We start from the raw sequence: 22,462 nt of genomic DNA on the forward strand, positions 1-22,462 counted from the left end.
ACCATTTGATCAAGCGTATTTGCTCATACATTTTATGCAATTAGGTGACTTTGAAATAGCTGGGAAATTACTGCATACAGCTTTCTCTGAAGTATAGAGTCACACATGTTTGCTTTGTCATCCTACGTAAAAATTCCGAGGCTGAGTGTAATAAAGATATCAGTTTCTCCTTAAGCTTTAGTAGCACTATCTCATGAAGTTTTTGGTGTACTGATACCTTGAAAGATGATAACCTTTCCAGCTATTTACTTCATTTGCTTTCCATGTATTTGTAAGATTATAAGATCTACTCGAAAAAAATTGGTCACATTTGCTACAGTATGGTTTGTTACTTTCATTTTATTTTAAAATACGTCGGACTAAGCTACAGTCGTGTGATGCCAGAGGTTACCACGTGACTATAATTTGCGAACACGTAACACATGTTTGATACGTAAGAATATATCTTACAAATTAAGTATATGTTTATTTAACCATGATTCAATTTGTACTTGCAAATATGATTCAATAATGGCATAGATTCTAAAACTATTTAGAGTTTTAAACTTGGTAAAATGCAAGCATATTTGGTTAAATTCGCCATAAAACTTGTCATTTCTCAAGTAATATGCCCTACGAAAGCTTAACATGGTACAAATAATCCCTAAACAAATACATCTGTGCATAATACATAAGTAATTTGTTCCTACGGTGAAACATCAGAGGTTTTGGGCTATAGCGGAAACAAACTTCATATGTATTAGTTGCATTTTCATTCGCATACCCACTTTTGAATCACAGAGCCTGTCCTAAAACTATTTTTATTTTGAGTTTTAATTGACTATATGACTTTAAATTTTTGAGGTTTGTGAATTTTAGAAATGGGTGTACTTAGATTAAAAACTTTAGTTTTGCCTCAAACATAACAATACCCCGAGCAACCATGCATTCGTTATCATAGCTGTTTATGTCTTTTGACAGGAAAAATTAAGTTCTTTTTCATAGAATGTGGTTATATATGTCTGAATTCGTAATTTTTGCAAAGAAGGAGCAAGCATCGCTCTATTTATATAATGGCCATAGTCCTATCAAATTTGAAAACCTGACGCACCCATGTGTGCCCCAATCTCATTGTGGCAATACCACATAGGTGAAAATAAGAAAAAAGACATTATTAGTAAGATTTCAATATTTGCATCAGACTGACCTGCTGACAAAGGTATGTTGAAGAGATATCTGTATTAGTTATTATTTATACTTAAAAGAACTAGTCTAAATCTGGAATTTCCAATCATTGCTAACATGTAAAATATAATCTTCAGCTTTCATATCTTCAAATAAAAATAAAATATCTGATTAATTTAATCATTTCAATTACATGAATATCATTTGTAATCTGTGAATGCATTAAAGATGCCGAATTATGAAAACGAGTTTTTCTTAATTCTTTTCAAGATGTAACCACATTAAGTTCTTCCTATATTTCCCTCATTTTCTATGAAATGCTTAATGAAATCCAGTGCAATGATTATACATTTAGATGTACCAGTGCCATCCCACTTATCTCATGCACTAACCTGAACAAGGAGTATCCCAATATCAGCACAAGTAATTTGTGTTTGCTTTGAATTAGTTCCATTTGAAAGAATAATTTGATTTATTCGTGGTATTTATTGTTTGCGAATCAGTTGAAACACACAGATGTACTGATAAATCACCATAAACACAATCCTAGATTATGATTTAAAATCAAATATTGTTTTTAGTATAGGATGTAAGAAAGTTTGTTATTTAATCTTGTTTATTAGTGACTGCTTTGCGAGTCTTCAGGAAAATTCAGAAACATATATTAATGATTTTCTTAGAGACAACAGTGAGATACAATACAATCTGGGCGGCTTGTTGTCAGTTGACTCACAGAAAGATGCATCCAGTTTGATCTATTTAATCAGCTTATTGTTTGCATTTATATGAATAATGAAGCATATATGTGAAGTCTGGTATTAGTATCTTAGTGTCGCTTTCCTCCAGATTTAAATTTATGCCATAAGGAATGAGTCTAAGGGGAGGTCATGCCCTGCTACAGGTTTCACGTTTAAGGTCCAAAACATTTACGTCACATACGGGGATATATGTGATATGCGTGAACTAGCTAAGAAGCATTCTTTTGCAAATACTAGTCTTATTCAGTTTTCATATTGTTGTACTTTGTTATGTTTGTGTTATAAACTGTCGTCATTTCTGGACACTATTTCGAGGAGAACGTGATGTTCAGAAGCAGCATATCCCTTAAAGGGTTACAGTGGTTGTACTTTGGTATGCTAGAGTTAGCTAGAATACATGTTTACAAATGGATCATTATTTCGTTAGTGAAGACCATTAGTGTTCAGTTTTAATATTGGTATAAATTCAAATATGATTGTATCGCTAAAAGGACAAAGTAGTTCGTCTGCCTTATGAATAAATGGATCTCTAGAAAGTGCATCCTTTGCACGCTTCTAAAATAAAATATGAATGTTTTGATTTCTGTAGGCAAAATTGAGAAATATAAATATAATCAGATAATAGTTCTTTCAGTATAATTATACCACTTTTAAATCATACCACTTTTGAATCATAAGTATTCTCATGAATAATTTGTATCTTGTTTTCAGGTGCCAGAAGGAATTTATCCTATTGATGATTGTGAATAGTAGAATTCGATGTCTTCGGGGTCTAAAATATGTGTTTTCCTCTTCGAGACCTATAGCCCTAAAGTAACCGTCATTGTAGTGCCTTGTCTCGTAATAAATGGGCATATGAAACTGAATTTCGCACGTACCGTGGTCATACAAGTCTACAATCATAATATGTGTCACAACTGACTATCCATTAATCCAGATACAGTGGCATTGCCTTGAAGTGGTGCCTGTTCATCTAGGGTGAAGAAAATAACGTTAGATTAGTATATATATATATATATATATATATATATATATATATATATATATATATATATATATATATATATATGCATGCATGCATCGACTGCCATTAATGATAATTAAAGATTGTATTTCCCAAAGACAATAAGGCACACAATATATATTGTGCAGCATGTGTTTCTTAAGATATATACAAACTCAAAGACTTGTGAACTTGCTTATTTAACATGTGTAAGTGTATTTAGCTGCAAAAGCATATAAGATGATTAGTTATCAAAACAAAGCATTTTTATATATTTTATTCAAATTATAACTACATAAAGTTTAGAATATATGTTATTTGCTTTCCCATTTCTGATAAAATCGATTGTGTTAGTTATAAGAACAGGTGCATAAACCTTATGTGACTTAGGTTAGATAAAATATCCAATAGTCAGCATCAGTTATGTTGATTTGTTTAATAGCTGCATTTTGAAAGAAATAGCTGATATTTTAGTGCAAATGACCTTGCTTGTACCAAAAAATACTACCAGTCTGCTTTGACATCCAACGCAAAATCCCACAAAATGAGTCAATAGACACGCGTTTCTCTTTTGGACGTTTTAATGCATCTTTCTTCTTCATAGCTTAGCAAATCTCGTGAATATATATATATATATATATATATATATATATATATATATATATATATATATATATATATATATATATACACACACAGTAGGATGAATATCTCAATTAGAGTAATGATACCTATAAAAGACAGACCTGTAACTGGGTGTGTGTCTGTGTGTGTTTGTTATAGATACTAGCAAGGCAATGGGTACCATCATACCAAAGCAAATGAGATAAAGGTAAGCAACTATGATCTAAAGTGTGTTTAAATTAAACTGTCTCCTAAGCTAGTTTGGGAGCTAGTTCTGAAAATTAGCGAACATCCAATAGGTTTGAAAGTCTACCTCGGTGTCCTTCTTCCTTTCGTCTACCTGAACCAAAATATAAAAAAACATATAATTACTTTTAATAAAGATATCAAATAGAATGATTTTCTTCTTCATAAAATAGTCAGCTTCTAATACAATTTAATTTTGGATATTTACCTAAACAAAGAAAGCGTATATTAGAAGAAAGGGTTTCTTGGTGAGTGCAGAAGGATATTGGTAAATCCATTAACACAGTTAGAATTTTGTTTCATTCTATTTTGTGTTTCACGAATAATGTCAGATTGAAATAATTTTGATTTAGAGTCAGTGTAATGCATGTATATAGTATGATTCACTCTTCGGTGCTGTCCGTATTGTGTGCATTAAGTTCAGGGATTTCTTAGTAATTGCGAGCTTATTCGTATTATTATTATTATGGACAACTCAAGGATCTGGATTTAACCACTGAGATTTTTTTTAATAAGTCAGTCTAGTTACTCTAGTATATCCTTCCTATCCTTCCTGTTTATGAAAGAATGTATTCAATAGCTAAAGTTGTATTGAGTCCGACGAACTGTTGATGCTTTTTATGAGTGAACGCCCTCGTAAAAAATAAACGGCGTTTAATAAATAACTAACTTTACGTAAAAAGGGACACAATTAATGTATACGATAAAATAAAAAAATATTTGTTGCACACAATGAAAGAAATGTCTACTCTGCGAGCCATCATAACCTCAGAACCAAGCAGTTAAATTTCTAACAATTAAAGTCTTTTGTGATTTACTGCGTCAAACATGTATATGACAATGCTACTATGCCTAGTCCTCCATGCTAATATATTTAAAAGCGTGATGTTTTCTAAGACCAGCATGCGTGTTGCCAGGTTTTATATGATGGATGTATCATAAAATCACACTAACGGCTTCTTAACGTTTGTGATCTGCAATGACGGAAATGCAATAATATGAATGAAGTCTTATTGCAAGTTACGACATGACGTTACCGCCTCTAGTAATATATGCCTTATGAACATATGCCCAAATATAATGAGACCAAAACCTACATCACTAAATCAAGACAGCGTCTCTACCATAGTTATATGCCATAGTTATATGATTTGCGGCCATTACCTACAACTGCATCTAGTATCAGATTCTTTGTATAACGAGAGAGAGAGAGAGAGAGAGAGAGAGAGAGAATCAAACATGTTTATATTCAAGATTCGTTCGAAACAGGAATTCCGTGTCCCGTGTCACATATTGCCTGCTTTCATGCAACAGAACTATAACCTACAAGGGTCGTGCGAACCTCTAAAAGTAAACAGGTTGAATATAAGAACCTGAGATGCACTAAATCACTCGGCAAGCGAATTTAATACTCAGTAATATGCAGATTAAACTTACTTCTTTCGTTGTATCTTTTATACAGTATGTAAGCTACAAGTAAGAGCAGGGGCCATATAATCTGGATACCAATGACGACCGCAATCATCAAGTGTATTTCATCTTTACTGACATCAGTACTTGTTTGAGTCTTACTGCCCCCATAATCTGGTTGTGACGTACCTGTAAACACGAGGCCAAAGTGGGACTGATATCACTCATCTGGCTTAATTCGTTTTAGTACTAACAATCAAAAGCAGCTGATCAAAATTACATGAGAACAAAAGTTGATTTAAGTCATATTTGTTACTGAATAGTTCCTGATCAATCGCTCACCAGTTTTATATTTCAGGTAACAGTGGGGAGATTTGATGACGCACCGGCGTGATTTGCACATATTTGAACCGTATGTTGATTTCTGTCAAATGTCTTTAAAATCATTTGATTCGTATATGCTCTTAAGTTATTTACAGATTTTCGTTTGAACTAAGAGTGACCATTATTTCTTTGTATATCTGTATAATATAAACAAACGTGAAAGGTTTTGAATTTAATAATAATCACAGCAAAAATGTTTAAAAGCGTATCAGCATCCATAGTATATGCCTTTTTTACCCTGGCAAAACGATGCTTTTTGTACAATTTTGGTAACATTTTGATGAGTAATTTGTCTTCTGGAATTATTAAAAGATGGGTAATCATCATACTGACAATTTTAAAGGTCTTGACGCCTAACGCTGTTGTATACAGTTGAGTCAGACTCTGTCAAACAGTCTTTGATGAGGTGTTATTTCAATGTTTTTATATCTTCAGTCACGGTGGATGGAGGACACAATGTTAAGGCAGATAAACATCATTTCATAAATTTGAAGGTCATGCAATCATATTTTTACTTCGCCACTACTTAGACATCAGACATATTTGATCGTTGATCAGCAGTTTTGAAATCTAATTTCACTGTCATTACGCCAACTAAATCATTACAACCTTTGTTTAAAATTAATGATAGCTTATCATACAAGTCAAAAAGTAGGACAAACACTCAAATTTTATGCTCTAGGTAGGGAAATGCTATACAATCTCCTGTGTTTACAACAGTGTAGGTAACATTACACAATATTACTCTACGTTTCTAGCTCTACACGTTTTCCTGGAAATAATAAAGAACAATAAATATAGCACAGAAAAGCTCGCCAGAAACCAAACCTTATATATATATATATATATATATATATATATATATATATATATATATATATATATATATATATATATATATATCAGAGGCAGAAACATCAAAACTGTAGCGGTACATAGTACATATATTAGCTCTATACAAGTATAGTTCCTTCCTGTTTCACATACATGTGCATTGCGTATGTCAATATATGTTGATGTGTGCACACACACACACAAACACACACACACACACACACACATCTATCTATCTATCTATCTATCTATCTATCTATCTATCTATCTATCTATCTATCTATCTGTGTGTGTGTGTGTGTGCGCGCGCGCATTCAGCCACAAAAGGTTTCAAGAAAAGTATTCTCGATCCAGGCTAATGAAGCTTAGCTATTGGGTATTACACAAGGTGTAAAAAATTGTGGGTTATTCGAAGATTATATTATATATGAAAAATGTGTATGACATCTAAATGTATTATTTGACCATCCACGCGATGAAGGAATGTATTATTTAATATGAAGGCTAAGTGGTCATTATTTAAATTCGGGGAAAAACTAATCTCTACTTCAGATTACTTCTGTAAATATATTCCAGAATAGAAAATTCCTATCGATTATTAAAGTTCAAGATACAGTTCATATAGTGGATATTTACAACCATATTCGCTTACTCTGCACGTCGGGTAATTCTGCGCAAAGATACGTTGTTTCTGTAAACATTAAAGCACGTGTTATTTTTGTTCAAAAATCCATTCTGTATCAAGAAAGAACGATCGTACTTTAATTAATGAAAGTGATATTCATAAAGTGTACAAAAATATCCTGCCTTTCGACTCGAAATGCATAAGAAAATGTGATTTATAAATGTCAACATGAAAACCCACTCCATGAACTTTGTGAAGTGTCGAATTTTAAATTACGAAAAATTGTAAAGTTGAATATATTGAGCATTAAAGTCTTATCGCATTTAAGCCTGAAAAGTCTTTGTGAAGAGTCACTTCGACCTTTCTTCCTTCAACTCCCACCCCCACCCCACCACCCACCCCCCCCCCATGCCAGTGTAAACTTCAAAGGGACAGCATTCCGACCCAGTGAAACTAACCGACATATCTTTACACGGAAATTTGAAAGTAAACGTTTGAGCTACCAACATTAACCGCTTGGTAGGAACCTATGTTCACGTATCATATTTTCAAAGGGAAAATTGTCACGCACTGTCTTTCACAGATTCTGAGCTGTCTAAAGCTGATGAAAGGAACTATTTCTTTGGGAAAGATTAGGGACCACCGCCTACGATTGGGCAGAATAAATTAGGGCGTACACTTTAGAGCAATCTGACTTTAAATTTACGATCTTAGTCGAAACTATTTAGTCTGGAAATTTCCTAGAAGAGAATACTTAGTCGACTCCGGGGAGGCATAAAGACATTAGTGCTTTCATCGTGAAACAAGAAAGGCACCAAGTGGTCGTCGTGTAAACGAAAGGCATGTCTAGTGCTAAGAAGCACAAATCCTGAAAGAAACAGCGATAAGCTTTCTGAGAGAAAGACGACAGTCCGAAGACAGGAGTACGGGGAAAAGAAAGAAAGAAGAATGAGGTCAGAATAAAGGGACCAGGAAGTCCATGAAGGGGAAGAACATAGAGTTTAGGAAGGATGAACTAGGAGACGTTGATATACGGTCAGACAGGAAGGTGATGCAATCAATTGTCGACATTGCGCTTTTTTCACCTCTCGTTATGATGATGTAATAAATCCAAATTGGACACACCCGTTAAATTCTACTTATATAATCTAACTTGAATTGGAATTACCGGTATTAATTTGTTCTGATTAAATTTGTTGTTTTCTTGTCAAAGGGGGCTCGTATTATTTATTTCTTCTCAGTATTCTCGCTCATTTCATTTTGAAATTCTATTCTTCTTTCACTCCCGCCGGGCTATAATATCCAAGGAGGTCATCCTCTGGATAACGCCAGCCAAACCTAATTAACCATCAATCTTAATAAGAGGGCGACGTTACAAACTTCTTGAACCGGTAAACCCATAAACTCCGATTTACAATGTATCTTTTAGAATCATACAAATAAATACATTATATAAAACAGGGAAATGTATACCTTTAAAGAATATGTCATTTTAATCCAAGTTTCCAATTTTGTAAGTTGTCCCACATGCACAAAATCGTCTGCTACCCAACGTGTCAACTTGCCGCTAGAACATACATTCTCAAGAACTTCCCGGCGTATAGTCTGTTTCTAAATTCTTTAGTAATTTTTCCCAATCAACAAGACTTAGTAAACACATTATTTCATATTCATTGTTTTTGTGTTGTTGTTTTTTTAATACGTAATAGCTTCTTTTTTAAAAAAAAAAAAAAAAAACGTTACTAACATTTTTACAAGATCGGTTTAGTTTGCTTAATATATCTTGCCATTTATTGGCATTTTTACCTTGAATTTATTAAAACTAGATATAAACCTGACCTAATAACTAGCCTGAACTGCTGACAGAAACAGTCCAAAGTAATTTATTTCATTTATTTAGCAAGATGGATAAACATTACATCTTTTCAATGCTGTGCGCATAACAGGCCGACATATCGCGAGTCAGGAAAACACGGGGGTGGTATCCACTGTACCAAAATAAATATTATTATTTTGAATATAATATTCTGGTGATAATTACCTCCTTTTAAATGTAAGCATTGCTGTATTTTATTTTCGTCAATCAGTCGTATTCGGTATGCGTTTTGCTTCAATATTGGAGACGGAAACCTTGAGTGTGCAGAAATGCCCTACAGCATTGTATATATTTAAAAGGTAATTATAATGTTTTATATTTTCTGATAACTTAGCAGAATTTATTTAAGTAGTTCATGATTGTTGTTGTTGCAATTATAGACTTATCGGCATGTATCCTACACAAGTAATACAGTCTACTTTCTAAGAAAAATAGTCATGATGAGTAAAACTTTAATTTACAAATAAACAAAAGGCTCTAGAATACTAACACTAAATAAAATATATCATCATATTCATAAAATCTATACAGTCACGCACTGTATATATTCTGAGATTCTTTGAATTACTGAACATATTTGTAATCATATTAGCATCACGTAGACGCATTCAATAAAAGGTTGCGATTTCTTGAAGGCTCTGTTTCGTACGTAGTCAAATCAAAATGTCACGACTATAAATAGACACTTTTTAAATTTTTGTCAAAACTGGTCGGGAGAATAATACATTAATAGGTGCTACTTCTTGAATTCATTCTGTTAAATATTTCTTACATTTAGTAGCATTGGCCAGCTGTAGGAATCCGCGTGAAATGCATTAAGTAACAATTACATTTCGTAAAACTATTATCACCCTAAATGACTGTATATCGACACTGACAGTTTCTGACATTTTGAAATGATTTATCAAGCATTACATGGATTGAAAGGCTTACAGAATATGTAGATCTAAGTTTAGCTTCACCTTAATCAACTGATGAAGATCTCTTAAAGATCGTGCCAGATTTTGTCAAAAACAGGCAGTGATTTCTATGCATTTGTTTAACTGTTTCTACATATTTTACAAGTCTTGTGCATCGCTACCAGTGGACTAGTTTTATTGTACAAGGGTAAGGCTTATTAAAAAGGTATTTTTAACCAATCGCTGAATTCAACATGGGTTTCGAGAGATTAAAAAAACAAGAACGTTAAATTCTAATAACTTAATTGTCCATGTGAAAGAAAATTGATTTCAATCGTCAAAATGTTGACATCTCACTATCACTATACTTGTCAACTATGTTTTAATGGTAGATATATACACGTGTATAAAGAAGATAACAAGAAAGAGGAAAATAGCTTACTTTCTTCTATTTTATAAGGAAAACAATGGTCCGATGACAGATGTGAGCTTCTTACACAGCTTATGGACGGACCTTCAATACAGGCGTAGTAAATTCCTGCTTCTCTTCCGGGTGGTAATTTTGCCAAGTCTTTGCCCTGTACAGAGCAAAAGAGAGTAAACATAGTATATGTGTGTATATGTTTTCCTTTTCTGATGTGGAGGGATTGGCGATTGGGAGGGTTGTATCAGCATCGATCATACCCAGATACATTATGGACACATCTACTCTAAGGAAAATGAATTCAAGAAAACAGTCGGACCCAAAAGAAAGGAGGCAATAACAAATAGGGGTCGTCCAATGGTTGCCATCAGCAGATAGAGATCGTTGCATCGTCGATTCTTATACTTCATAACAAAAGACATAAATGGAAAGGAAATCGTGAGGACTTACTGCATAACAATCATGTCAACATGGAAGTATGATAAAGATGGGGTTTGTATTTCTTAGCAACTTGATATTCTAATATACAAAGGTTTATCCTCATTTTAGTAATATCTTAGTTGCTTTTATATATAATTATTTTTGCACCCACTTTGTAACAATACTATCTTTTAAAAACAAAAATCAGAGTCAATCAGATAAAAACTGCATTAATACTATATGAAAGTCTATATCATGTTCAACATGCATATATAATATCATCAATGTCTTTTGTGGAAAAAATATCATTATTATTAGCAGTAGTAGTTGTAGTAATAGTAATAGTACTAGTAGTACTAGTAGTATTGTTATTATTATTATTATTATTATAGCCGATATTCATTTACAGATTAGTACTTTAAGGCAGATATTTGTAGAATACATTGTTTTGTTGAGTAATATTTTTATCTGAGGATGACGGTCACGTGCTTTGTGCGAGAGTTCTATAAGTCTCATGTGCGCGTATTTGTTTAGTAATTAATTGTACACATATTGCTTTTAAAAATAAATTGAAAAGGATACATAAATTATTGAAAAAATGGGAGAATAACTCTAGTAGTTTCACTCACTCGATGAAATATATCCCTTATTCGCTCGGAAAAGGCAAATATCCTAAATTTATCAATCACTAAATACATAATTGTATGCATATGTATCAAACATGAATAGTGTTCGCACGCATTGTTCTGTGTTCGTTCCTCCGCCCCGCCCCTCCTTTTCGATTTTTAAAAAATAGAGTATCAAGGATATTGAATATGCACAGAACTTAGACATTTCACTAACCAATTTATAATTTCTACCCCGTAAGCCGCCAGGAGTTCTCAAATACTGTCAAAATGTGGGTGTTTCATAATCAAACTGGAGTTTCTGTAGTAACACGGTCGCTATATTGACATCAACGGGCATGATGTAGTTTCTCCGTCTTTGATAATTTACATTTAGGAGTTACATACTTTTACCGCATAAGAAAAGAGTTCCAACATTTTATTTGTAAAAATTGATTCTAATATAAAACATAGCCATTCCAAAACGTGGACGTAGACGACATGGTTTCTACTGAAATAAACTGTTCTAAAAACAGAAAAAAGCTTCCTCTTAGTTTAAGCAGCCATTTAGTTGACGGTGTAAAGGGAAACCCTGGCGACAATCAGGATAAACCTATAAATTGATGAATAAAATGACCAACATTTGTGCATTTTATATCCTTGACGTTTGTCTCTTTTTTCTTTTTTAAAATTGGTATGTGTAAATGCAAACGTGATGGTGTGCTACTACTAATCAAATTATGATAACTATACGAATTTAAAAGATGTATTCAATCAACAAGTTCGAATGTAATATTTTACTTCTGGTGACGTCTAGAAACTGAACACATCAATCAAACTGAAACTGACATAAACTTGGGAGAATATTACTCTTCTTACTTCGTAAATAACACCGATATATTCCAGCCAAAACACAGAAACTTTAGGTGTGCCACAATCGCCACGTTCCAGAGAAGCCTTCAGAATGTTATCTACTCTCTTGACCGTAGGTTGGCAAGTTGTAGTCGGTGCGACTAGAAAGAAATGTGATACTATTCAAGGAACACACAAGATTTAAGATTTTGTATTTATATCTCTAGAATATTCCAGCGCTTCTGTGTAACTTGCTCATCTTATTTGTGTAATATTACCTTAGGCGGTGTTTACTAACATTTACTGTAGATGGGGATGAGTGAGATAAAGGCTTGCATTCAACACAATAAATTTTACTCTACACGTTTGTTCTATAGTTTTGTATAATATCTAATGTATTGATGATTTCTTTAGATCTGAAAATGCTGCTATTTCGTATAATTTATTTGAGTAATCAATTTTAGGGAAATACTGTGCCTGAAACCTCATTACAGTGTTATTAGATGCAATGTATGTATGTATGTATGTATGTATGTATGTATGTATGTATGTATGTGTGTGTGTGTATGTATGTATGTATGTATGTATGTATGTGTGTATGTATGTATGTATGTATGTATGTATGTATGTATGTGTGTGTGTATGTATGTATGTATGTATGTATGTATGTATGCATGTATGTATGTATGTGTGTTTGTATGTATGTATGTATGTATGTATGAATGTATGTATGTATGTGTGTGTGTATGTATGTATGTATGTATGTATGTATGTATGTATGTATGTATGTGTGTATGTATGTGTGTATGTATGTATGTATGTATGTCTGTCTGTCTGTATGTATGTATGTATGTATGTGTGTATGTATGTATGTATGTATGGGTGTGTGCATGTATGTATGTATGTATGTATGTATGCGTGTATGTATGTATGTATGTATGTATGTATGTATGTATGCATGTGTATGTATGTATGTATGTATGTATGTATGTATGTGTGTGTGTATGTATGTATGTATGTATGTATGTATGTATGTATGTATGTATGTGTGTATGTATGTATGTATGTATGTATGTATGTGTGTATGTATGTATGTATGTATGTATGTATGTATGTATGTATGTATGTGTGTATGTATGTATGTATGTATGTATGTATGTGTGTATGTATGTATGCATGCATGTATGTATGTGTGTATGTATGTATGTATGTATGTATGTATGTATGTATGTATGTGTGTATGTATGTATGTATGTATGTATGTATGTATGTATGTATGTGTTTATGTATGTATGTATGTATTTATGTATGTATGTATGTATGTAGACTCACCTAATATAGATAATTTAACTTCAAATTTCAGGGCGTTGCTATTGCGTATATCGTATTTAAGGATATAATTTCCTTCGTCCAAGGGATGTGCATTGATAATCCAAATATTTCTATATTCGTCCATGACCACGTTTTCTTGCTTAATTGTATGATTAATGCTAGTCCACCAGGCAATCGGTCTCTGTTTATCACTATTCTTGTAAAGTATCACAGTTGTGTCAGAATTATTGATTTGTATGCTGCTAAACAACTTGACAGAATCGTTGCTGCAAACAGATTTAGCCGAAACTTCTGATCCTATAAAAGAAAAGGACAGGATAATTAATTTCAATTGAAGCTTAGAATAAGAGATAACACTATCATTATTATATTATTTTTTAAATATCACTGATAGTACACGTTCGAAAAGATACGAGGTTGGTATAATAAATAGCAGTAGTAGTTGCAATCACAGCAGCAGTGCTAGTAAAGTAACTTAGCAGCAAATGTTCCAGTAGACAGCATCATTCACTCGAGGGACACTTCATAAGCATTAAATATCTCTCAGTTACTATAACCAGAACAGAAAGCCTGCTGAGAACTTTCAATAAAGGGGATTTTGTTTCAGAATTAATTTACCATATTTACCTATTAAACAAAAGGAAGCTATGACATTGTAATTTCTCTTCTATATCAGAGAGCGTTCAAAGATGATGCTAGTGACACTTATAACCAATGCATCAACTGTGAGACACCAACTCGTACAAATAATGTATCTAGTAAGTTCGTAATTTACCTCTCACGCTTAACGTCATCGATCCTCACAAAAATTTTGAACCTCACATATAGTTCGAACCTCAGACATATCTCAAACTTCACACAGTTCACTTTTTGCTTATATTGCTGCCAAACAAGTTCATTGCACATTAGCTTAGACGTTATAGATGCGTCTAAATATGCTGTGCAAAAGATAACAAATTATATAGAAAGTATTTATAAAAAAAAACGCAAATGCAGTACAATTACATACCTGATGCTAATCCTGCTAATAAGTGTATCAGCAATACCGGGTAGGTATATCGGGAGACTGCCATCTGATGTAGGACTATAATGAAGCAAGTCATTATACGCATTATGTATGTATTTGCTTATCAGTTACAAATATAGAATGTATATTGCTTAAATAAACTCATTCTTTGAAAACACCAGATCTCTCCCTGCAAATTCATAAAACATGATCAAGTAGACTGTATTTGTGGTGACAACAAAGAATACTCTCTTATTTTAGTTGCCAGTAAAAACAGACCTTTTTCTACAGTACCTGTTTCTGTTGTATGGGGTGTGTATCTCTTTAATGGTCTCTTATAAGCCATAATATCATTGACAAAAATATTTTTTACCGAACGGTATCATACAATAATATAAATGCATCAAGTACTCAGTTGTTGTTGTTGTTGTTGTAGGGTTTAACGCCATTTTTCAGCACAAGATAGGCTGTACATGGCGGCCAGTATAAATAGTGGAGAAGAAAACGGGAAAACCCCGGAAAAAACCACCGACCCACGAGAAGCTACTGGCAAGCTTTCTCACATAACCACATAAGAAGTATCCCAGACTCGAACCACACAGACAGAGGTGAGACGGCAGTGATCCGTAACGATGAGAGCTATATATATATATATATATATATATATATATATATATATATATATATATATATATATATAGAGAGAGAGAGAGAGAGAGAGAGAGAGAGAGAGAGAGAGAGAGAGAGAATTATAAATATACACCAGACAGAATGTACAGTGCTATCCCTGGATTCTATAGAAAAATGCTTGATTAATAGTAGGCAGAATTAATATTTAATACAAATAATACTATCATTCAGGTTAGGGAATTTTTAATTCGTATTGTACACACTAACGTAAGGCTTGTATTTTCTAAAATGCAAACAGTACACTAACATGATGCCATAGTATAGCATGATACATTTTGTTCACACAGCTGGCTAACTCTAATATCCGCACTGGATATAGTACTCAAACAAAACGCTATCGTACTTGAATTATGTTGTACATACCAGTGTTAAGTTTATCACTATATTCCACACTGTAAACGATACACGAATTTAACTTCTTCGAGTACTTCTGAACATGTTGTAATTGGCATGCCCTATAATCTACTCAACTTAATGAGACATCGCTTTGCATCAAGCTTTTGTAATGTATACAACATGGTCAAAGTACGATCAAATGCGCATATAAATATTTCAGTTAAAGATGTGATGTCCTTTACGTCTACCTGCCAACTTCACTAGATAAAAATGTGATATGTGCCTCTTGAACTATTTTTGCAAATGATATAAGCATCAAATTTAGCACATGAATAGGCTTACTACGAAATATGCATTGGTACAAGCATCTACATAAAAATTTCGAAAAAGTTGAAAATTAACTTCTTTCCTTCAGGAAAGGCGGATAAAATTGTAATCGAAACCGTTAACTGATAGTGTTTGTCATGTCAGAGAAATTAAATCTGCATTCATACATACATACATACATACATACATACATACATACATACATACATACATACATGCATACATATGTGAAAGTAATCATTCAGTAATTAATGTTAATGCCAAATTCGTAATTACTAAATCAGATTGTAGTTGTAGTAGTAGTAGTATTAGTAATAGTACATATCCATTCATGGGCGCCCGAATGATTTTTTTGCGGGGGGGGGGAGGGGGTGGCAGTCAGTCACAGCCGGGAGAGTTAGTTGCGTAGTGCCGTACGTAAACGTGAAACATTTTATTTGCGGTATTATTTCCGGGGGGGGGGGGGTGTCATGTGACCCCATTCGCCAATGCTGCGATCGCCCATGTGCCCATTTGATGAACAATTATGTATAAAGATATTCGGAACCATTTTATCCACAAGGGATCATGTCTAGATTTGTATTTTATCACATTCTTTGCTCAAGTACATCTTATATTTTATTCTATAACGAAAACAGCATTTATAAAGTGATATACATAGCTTTTAAAATAATTATTGTATGAATTTCATATTAACCGAACGATCGGCAAAACATTAATTCATATGAAATAGTTGACATTGGTACACTTGTTTCGATTACGAAATCTGATGGCTTTGATAGTTTTATAAACCTTTGGATCATATCCCTGTGATAATATAAACATTATATCGACTTTTAAATAACCCGTGCACTTCTTCAGGCTAAATGTGTGCAAACAATGGCGCTGCCATTATATCGACTTTTAAATAATCCGTGCACTTCTTCATGCTAAATGCGTGCAAACGATGGTGCTGCCATAGTTGAGGAGATCAGTATCGTCTTCGTCGCATTAGAAGTTCAAAACATCAATACTTTGATCTGCATGCTTATTAGTATAATTTTATTGGAAGGGATACAATTTTCTCGTTATGGCCAATTTATGCCTTTTTCACTCAATGAATATTTATCATCTAACGTTTCGGGCTAATACTTCATCCCAGAGTCAGCAGAGGGACCTAAATAGAAGCAACAATAAATGTTGTTTTGGCTTTTTTTGTCTTGTCTTCTTAACACTTGAAATCTGCTACTATTCACTTTAAGTGTGTAATTAATTCAAAGTTCGTAACTTTTAATGAGGTACTGAAAGTTAGGTCTTTGCCTGTCGATTTTGTTATGTCAGAAGTTTATGAAAATAAGTTACTAGGCCAGACTGTTTTGGTAGTTTCAAAGAAGTCTGACATAACAAGTTCGATGGAACACGTATTGGCTTAAAATAACTCCGATGAACTTTCTGTTAATCATATGGTAGGAAAGATCATCATGGCACAGATCTAGTAATGAGATGCAAATAACATTTACTCATTTGGACTGAAAATTACCCCACTCTTGTCCTGACATACGCTTAATGTAAATACTCATGCATGAGTGTTAGTTCCGAAGGAAATGAACAAGGCCAATATACAGCACGTGCCAATATATATAGCACATGCCAGTCTGATGAAAAGTGAGATCTTCTAATAGTCATAAGTCTGACCGGCTTCCATAAAGGTTAATTTTCTGATGACTTTGGAATTCGCTGCTTTTTTTTTATTAATTCTTTTTTAGCAGTATACTAAATATAGCGTTGCATTTTCTGTTACGGATGTATTGTCGTTTGAAACGATATGTTCACGATGTGTTATTTGTTATTTCGTGTTTGTATTCAGTTTCACAAACATGAAAGCTGTCATCAAATTGGTGAATCGAAAGATCCACAAATATGGGACGAAACTTCTCTTATTTCTGCTGCGACCTTTTTTAAGAACTGACACTGATACTTCAAGCTACACTTAGCTTACAGTAATAATTTTAGGACCGAATTTTATCCCAGATTTTCGACATTTCTGGATTTTATCCGATTTGATATACTATTCGTTCCAAATTAAATATTAAACTTTCATCGGTCCACCGATGAGAGGGGAGTGTCCCACTCAACGCGTTCTACTTGCATATTAGTTGGACGCGCTGATAATAAATACAAACTGTAAATGTATCTTTAATATTTAATGCAGTAATTCAATTAGGGTTGATAAATGACATGTAATGCCCCCATTTCAATTTTGTCAATCATTTTCACCTCGGTCAGAATTTACTCTAGATTATTTTCTTTCTGCACTTACTGCAAGTCACAAATGTATAAAAGAAAAATACAAAACATGCAACAAAACTAGAAAAGCCTAGCAAACCAAACATAAAACATTAAATAATAAAGTATATATATATATATATATATATATATATATATATATATATATATATATATATATATATATATATATATATATATATATATATATATATATTAATCAAAAAATAATGCTAGGCAGCCAAAACACTGTATGCGAAACATCAATAATTACAACGATCCATAAATGAAATTAAATGATGAATTAATTTTTATGTTTTACAGTTTTAAGTCTAATAAGTCTTTGATATTTGTATAATGCATTGTGTCACCGTTAGCTCACAGTTACCTCTTTTGTACTACACCATATAGATGTATCACGTACATAACGCGACTGTATCCATAATTTTATAATGATAGCATGATAGGAAATATAATATGTGGTAGGTTTCTATTATTCATAGCCGTTTCTTCTATTAATATCTTTCAAAGGTATATGTTTCAGCAGAAATAAATGTGCACGGTGCATGATTTTGCTGCTTGTGTTGTTAGTATGAGTCTGTATGTGCTCTATACACATTTGATTTAAGACTCAATGAAAACCTAATTGAATAACTAAGTACCGAGAAAGAGAGAGAGAGAGAGAGAGAGAGAGACAGATTCTACCCTCACTTAATAGTATCCATTCGAAAAAGATGCGAATACACTGTCTACAGTTGAATCTGTAGTCATAGAATCTAAATGGATGGACCCGGGTGGCTGAGTGGTCTATGGCGCTCACCTTTACTGATCTCTGACACCTCACCTCTGTCCGCGTGGGTACGAGTCTCAGCTCAGACAAACATGGGCATGTGAGAAAGCTTGTCAATAGCTTCAGATGGGTCGATGCTATATTTTGATGTTTTCTCGTGTTCTTCCTCCACCATAATTTACTAGTCGCCATGGATTAGATAACATTTTGCGAGAAAGGGGTTAAACTCCCTATCTAACCAGCCGATTGGATGGAAATTAAGTGGTATTTAATTTTCATAATTATTGCGTTTTGGTGAAAACAGACCCTGATTTAATATATTTTAAGTCTGACCTAATTGAACCAATCAAAGTGCTAAATTCTAGATTCAGATCGAAACACATATTTTGCGAAATTGGGGTCTGGGCCGTTATTGAGGTAGTTATTTTTGCAGGTGTTTATTGCTGTTTTCAAAATATTGCAAATGTCTGGTCTTGGGGTAATATTTGATATCGTCCTGTTTAAATGTCTTCTAAGTCGTATTATAAAGTAATATTCTTTGTTAAGGGTAGGTACGAAGCTTTGTTCACCCACGACAGGTTATTTTCCGCTGTGCCGAAATATATTGACTCCTATTCAACACTATATCCTATTTAACGAATTTTTGAGGACATAGCGTAAAATGATCTGTGACAAAGGTGGCTTTAAGACGTGTCTCCCGTTTTGACCCGTAACACTTTTATCGTGTTAATGGATGTGAGCATTTTGTATGCTTATTTAACTAAATTAATGTATTTTCAAAATCAAATGCTTTATCGTGTACCTAAGCTCTGACGAAATTAAGAGATTGTTCACAACCAGAGCCTTTATTCTTCGCATTTTTTCCCCTTCTTTCAAGGTCGATGTAGGTCATTTTAAATTTTGGTGAAAGGTACATGTTCTTTTCGATGTTTGAAAACTGATTATATTACTTGATGAGGACGTGGTTTAAATTGGGTGAGCATTTCAGGAGTAATCTTTATGTAATATCTAGTGGAACGACTCAAACAAGAACTTATATAATTTAAGAGTAGCATAAAATTGGGAATAAAACAACTTTATTATTTTTCCTTAAAAACCGTAATATGTTTGCTATTATGGTGCATCTTATCATTTTATTTATAAACCAGCACGTATAAGAAGGAAATCTATCTGGTGACCTATATGGTTAGAGCGTCCTCCTTGGAAGCGGAGGGTCGCGGTTCGAACGCCGCCGAGTCATACCAAAGACGTAAAATTGCTACGAACAGCTGCCTCGCTTCCCGCTCCGTATTAAGAGGTTAGTTCTAGGACTGGTCGGCCTGATGTCAGTATAATGTGACTTGGTGGGTGGGACATGATGCTACATGTCTGCGGCATGATGCCCGAGTTCGAGACATCACTACGAAATGCTACAATGCAGACATCGTAGCGCTACTTTTTAAATCTACGTAACAAATCCAAGTCACACACACACGCACGCACGCACACCTACGCGCGTGAGAAAGACGTTTGATAGTATTTCGTGCATATACACCACCCAATCTGTCCAATGAATTTAATAGCCTTGTGTTAAACACATCAAGGGGAAACCGAAGTAAAGGCTACGATGAAAATGCATAACAGAATACAACATTGATATGCCAAGTGAGGTTTTTGCTCATAAATAATAACCTCTTCGGGTCTATGAGGCATATCTTGTTCGTACCAGTGTGTAGATTTACATTGATAAAATGATACAAAGAAAAGGTAAATAAGAACATTTTGTAAGTTGTAGTGTGGAACGCAACTATCATTAAAACGACACGTATTACTTATCATGAATTAACATATGCCTATGTTAATCCAACCATTTACCAATGACTAAAGCACTAATTGACTGGTGTTTACACCAACACATGAAAGGCTGTATCATGCCAAGACAGAGAAAGGAATTGCCATACCCAGATAACACCAAGAAGGCCTATCCTGTCAGGATTTGAACACTCGCCCATTTGTTGGCGAAGTTGGCATGCTAACTACTGATCCAGGATTTGAGGATAGTGATATCGTCTGTTTTCAATCTACGTTTAATGCCTACGAACATGAGTCTATGCTTATCGAGCAATGGAATATAGAACGATAACTCAAAACCCAAGTTGTCTCATCTAACTAATGTATCACCGCAACCATGATCATCATTGTCTTCCTCATCATCATCGTTGTTTCACGTGACACGAACAAGTATTTATTTCTCTTTTTTTTTTTTTTGGGACACCAGAATGATGCCCCCCACTTACTTTGATACCTCAGAGTGGTAATAATATGCGACAGGATGTAAACAAAGTTAACACACGACGTTTAAGGCGGACTCGTTAGAGACGAGTTTGGACATGTGATCCAAGACATGTACAATAACTCTTTCCAGTTAACATTATATTTGTAAGAGAATATCACGTAAGTTTTGTTTCTAGATTTATTTAAAGAATGATCACTGTTAACATAGCACCGATTTTTGCAAAAGTGTAGTGTTGTGATAAATCAGTTAAAGGTCATTGACACACAATACCTGCTTAGTCTGCTGGTCTATTTATCCACTATCTAGAACGGTGCGCCTTAAGCTGTACATACACTAAGACGATTTGTTGCTAATGTGCAGATCATAATGCAGAGGTATGCGATGATACAGGAAAATATACAAAACATTATTTCACAAATGCATATCCAAGCAAACATACTTACTGTGATGCAATCAGACTTTCAGTTTGGACAGTGTCAATTTGCTAAAAGCCCTCTTTCCAAGAAGGGGAAACATGGCTTCTTACCATATTGGATCCTTAAACAGAAGTATACTTATGTATGTCTTTTTGAATTCGTTCAGACACATCGAAACATGTTCAAACATTGCTTTAATAACATTACAAGGTACACAACTATATTACACTATTACATAGACTAGGCTTACCTGTAATGTGCCAAAAGTAAAAAAATAAAGAAAAAATTATACATGTATAGGGAGCGATACATTGTGACGACTGCCATATACATATATAAATTAAGATATATAAATTCTTGATATGCGATTTTGAGACGGGTATTTATGCTATGAAATGAAAGAATAGAACTTCAGTGTTAACAGGCATGAAATATAAACCTAACTACGTACATCAGGATAAAGGACCACCTTACCTTTTATTTAAAAATAGATTAATAGATGAAGCATAACAGTTTCCAACTACTATACTACTACTACTAATAATAATAATAATTATTATTATTATTATTATTAGATACAAATATCATTGAAATAATCTTTCTAAAAGTATTCTTTACGAGGTGTTTTAAAATCACCGTCTCCCGAATCGCGATCGGACTTATCATTGAATGACCTATCACTACCTGTAATTAGCAGAACACTGGAAAGGTCATTGTAATCTTTCAATGGAAAACACTGATATTTCTCTAAGTACACTTTTTCAAATACTATTTTGAGTCAGATTGGAAGCAAAACATGAAAATCAGCACAGAAATGTTATTTCTTCGTTAAAATCTCGATTAAGAAACAAAGCGACGATAGCAACGCTAGCGCACAGTTCTAAATTAATGATCCGAACAG

The 22,462-nt window shown here is 33.6% G+C and overlaps 2 protein-coding genes across 6 annotated transcripts in view; both read right to left on the reverse strand.

Moving 5' to 3' along the window:
• LOC149794581 (uncharacterized) overlaps nt 1–2,821 on the reverse strand; it is a 72,730-nt gene extending 69,909 nt beyond the window's left edge. Inside the window, exon 1 of the mRNA XM_089968866.1 lies at nt 2,801–2,821. The gene's annotated coding sequence lies outside the window, so the exon portion shown is untranslated. The remainder of the gene's footprint in view (nt 1–2,800) is intronic.
• On the reverse strand, nt 441–21,724 carry LOC149794582 (uncharacterized). 5 transcript variants are annotated; one of them, XM_089968867.1, is made up of 8 exons: nt 21,589–21,724; nt 14,466–14,540; nt 13,457–13,753; nt 12,152–12,285; nt 10,266–10,401; nt 5,233–5,394; nt 3,863–3,889; nt 441–2,895 (listed from the first exon to the last, which is right to left on the reverse strand). In XM_089968867.1, exons 2-8 carry the CDS (start codon nt 14,527–14,529, stop codon nt 2,834–2,836), a joined length of 882 nt encoding a protein of 293 aa, XP_089824993.1. In that variant the 5' UTR covers nt 14,530–14,540; nt 21,589–21,724; the 3' UTR covers nt 441–2,833. The 5 variants fall into 5 exon arrangements, with proteins under 5 accessions (XP_089824993.1, XP_089824995.1, XP_089824994.1 ...); XM_089968869.1 differs by having other exon boundaries at nt 3,863–3,885; nt 5,229–5,394; XM_089968868.1 differs by lacking the exon at nt 21,589–21,724 and adding an exon at nt 15,516–15,662.
• Between the last annotated feature and the right edge of the window lie 738 nt (nt 21,725–22,462).

The sequence above is a fragment of the Sinohyriopsis cumingii genome, chromosome 8 (assembly GCF_028554795.1).
Source record: "Sinohyriopsis cumingii isolate HCF-2022 chromosome 8, ASM2855479v2, whole genome shotgun sequence".
Taxonomy (NCBI): domain Eukaryota; kingdom Metazoa; phylum Mollusca; class Bivalvia; order Unionida; family Unionidae; genus Sinohyriopsis; species Sinohyriopsis cumingii.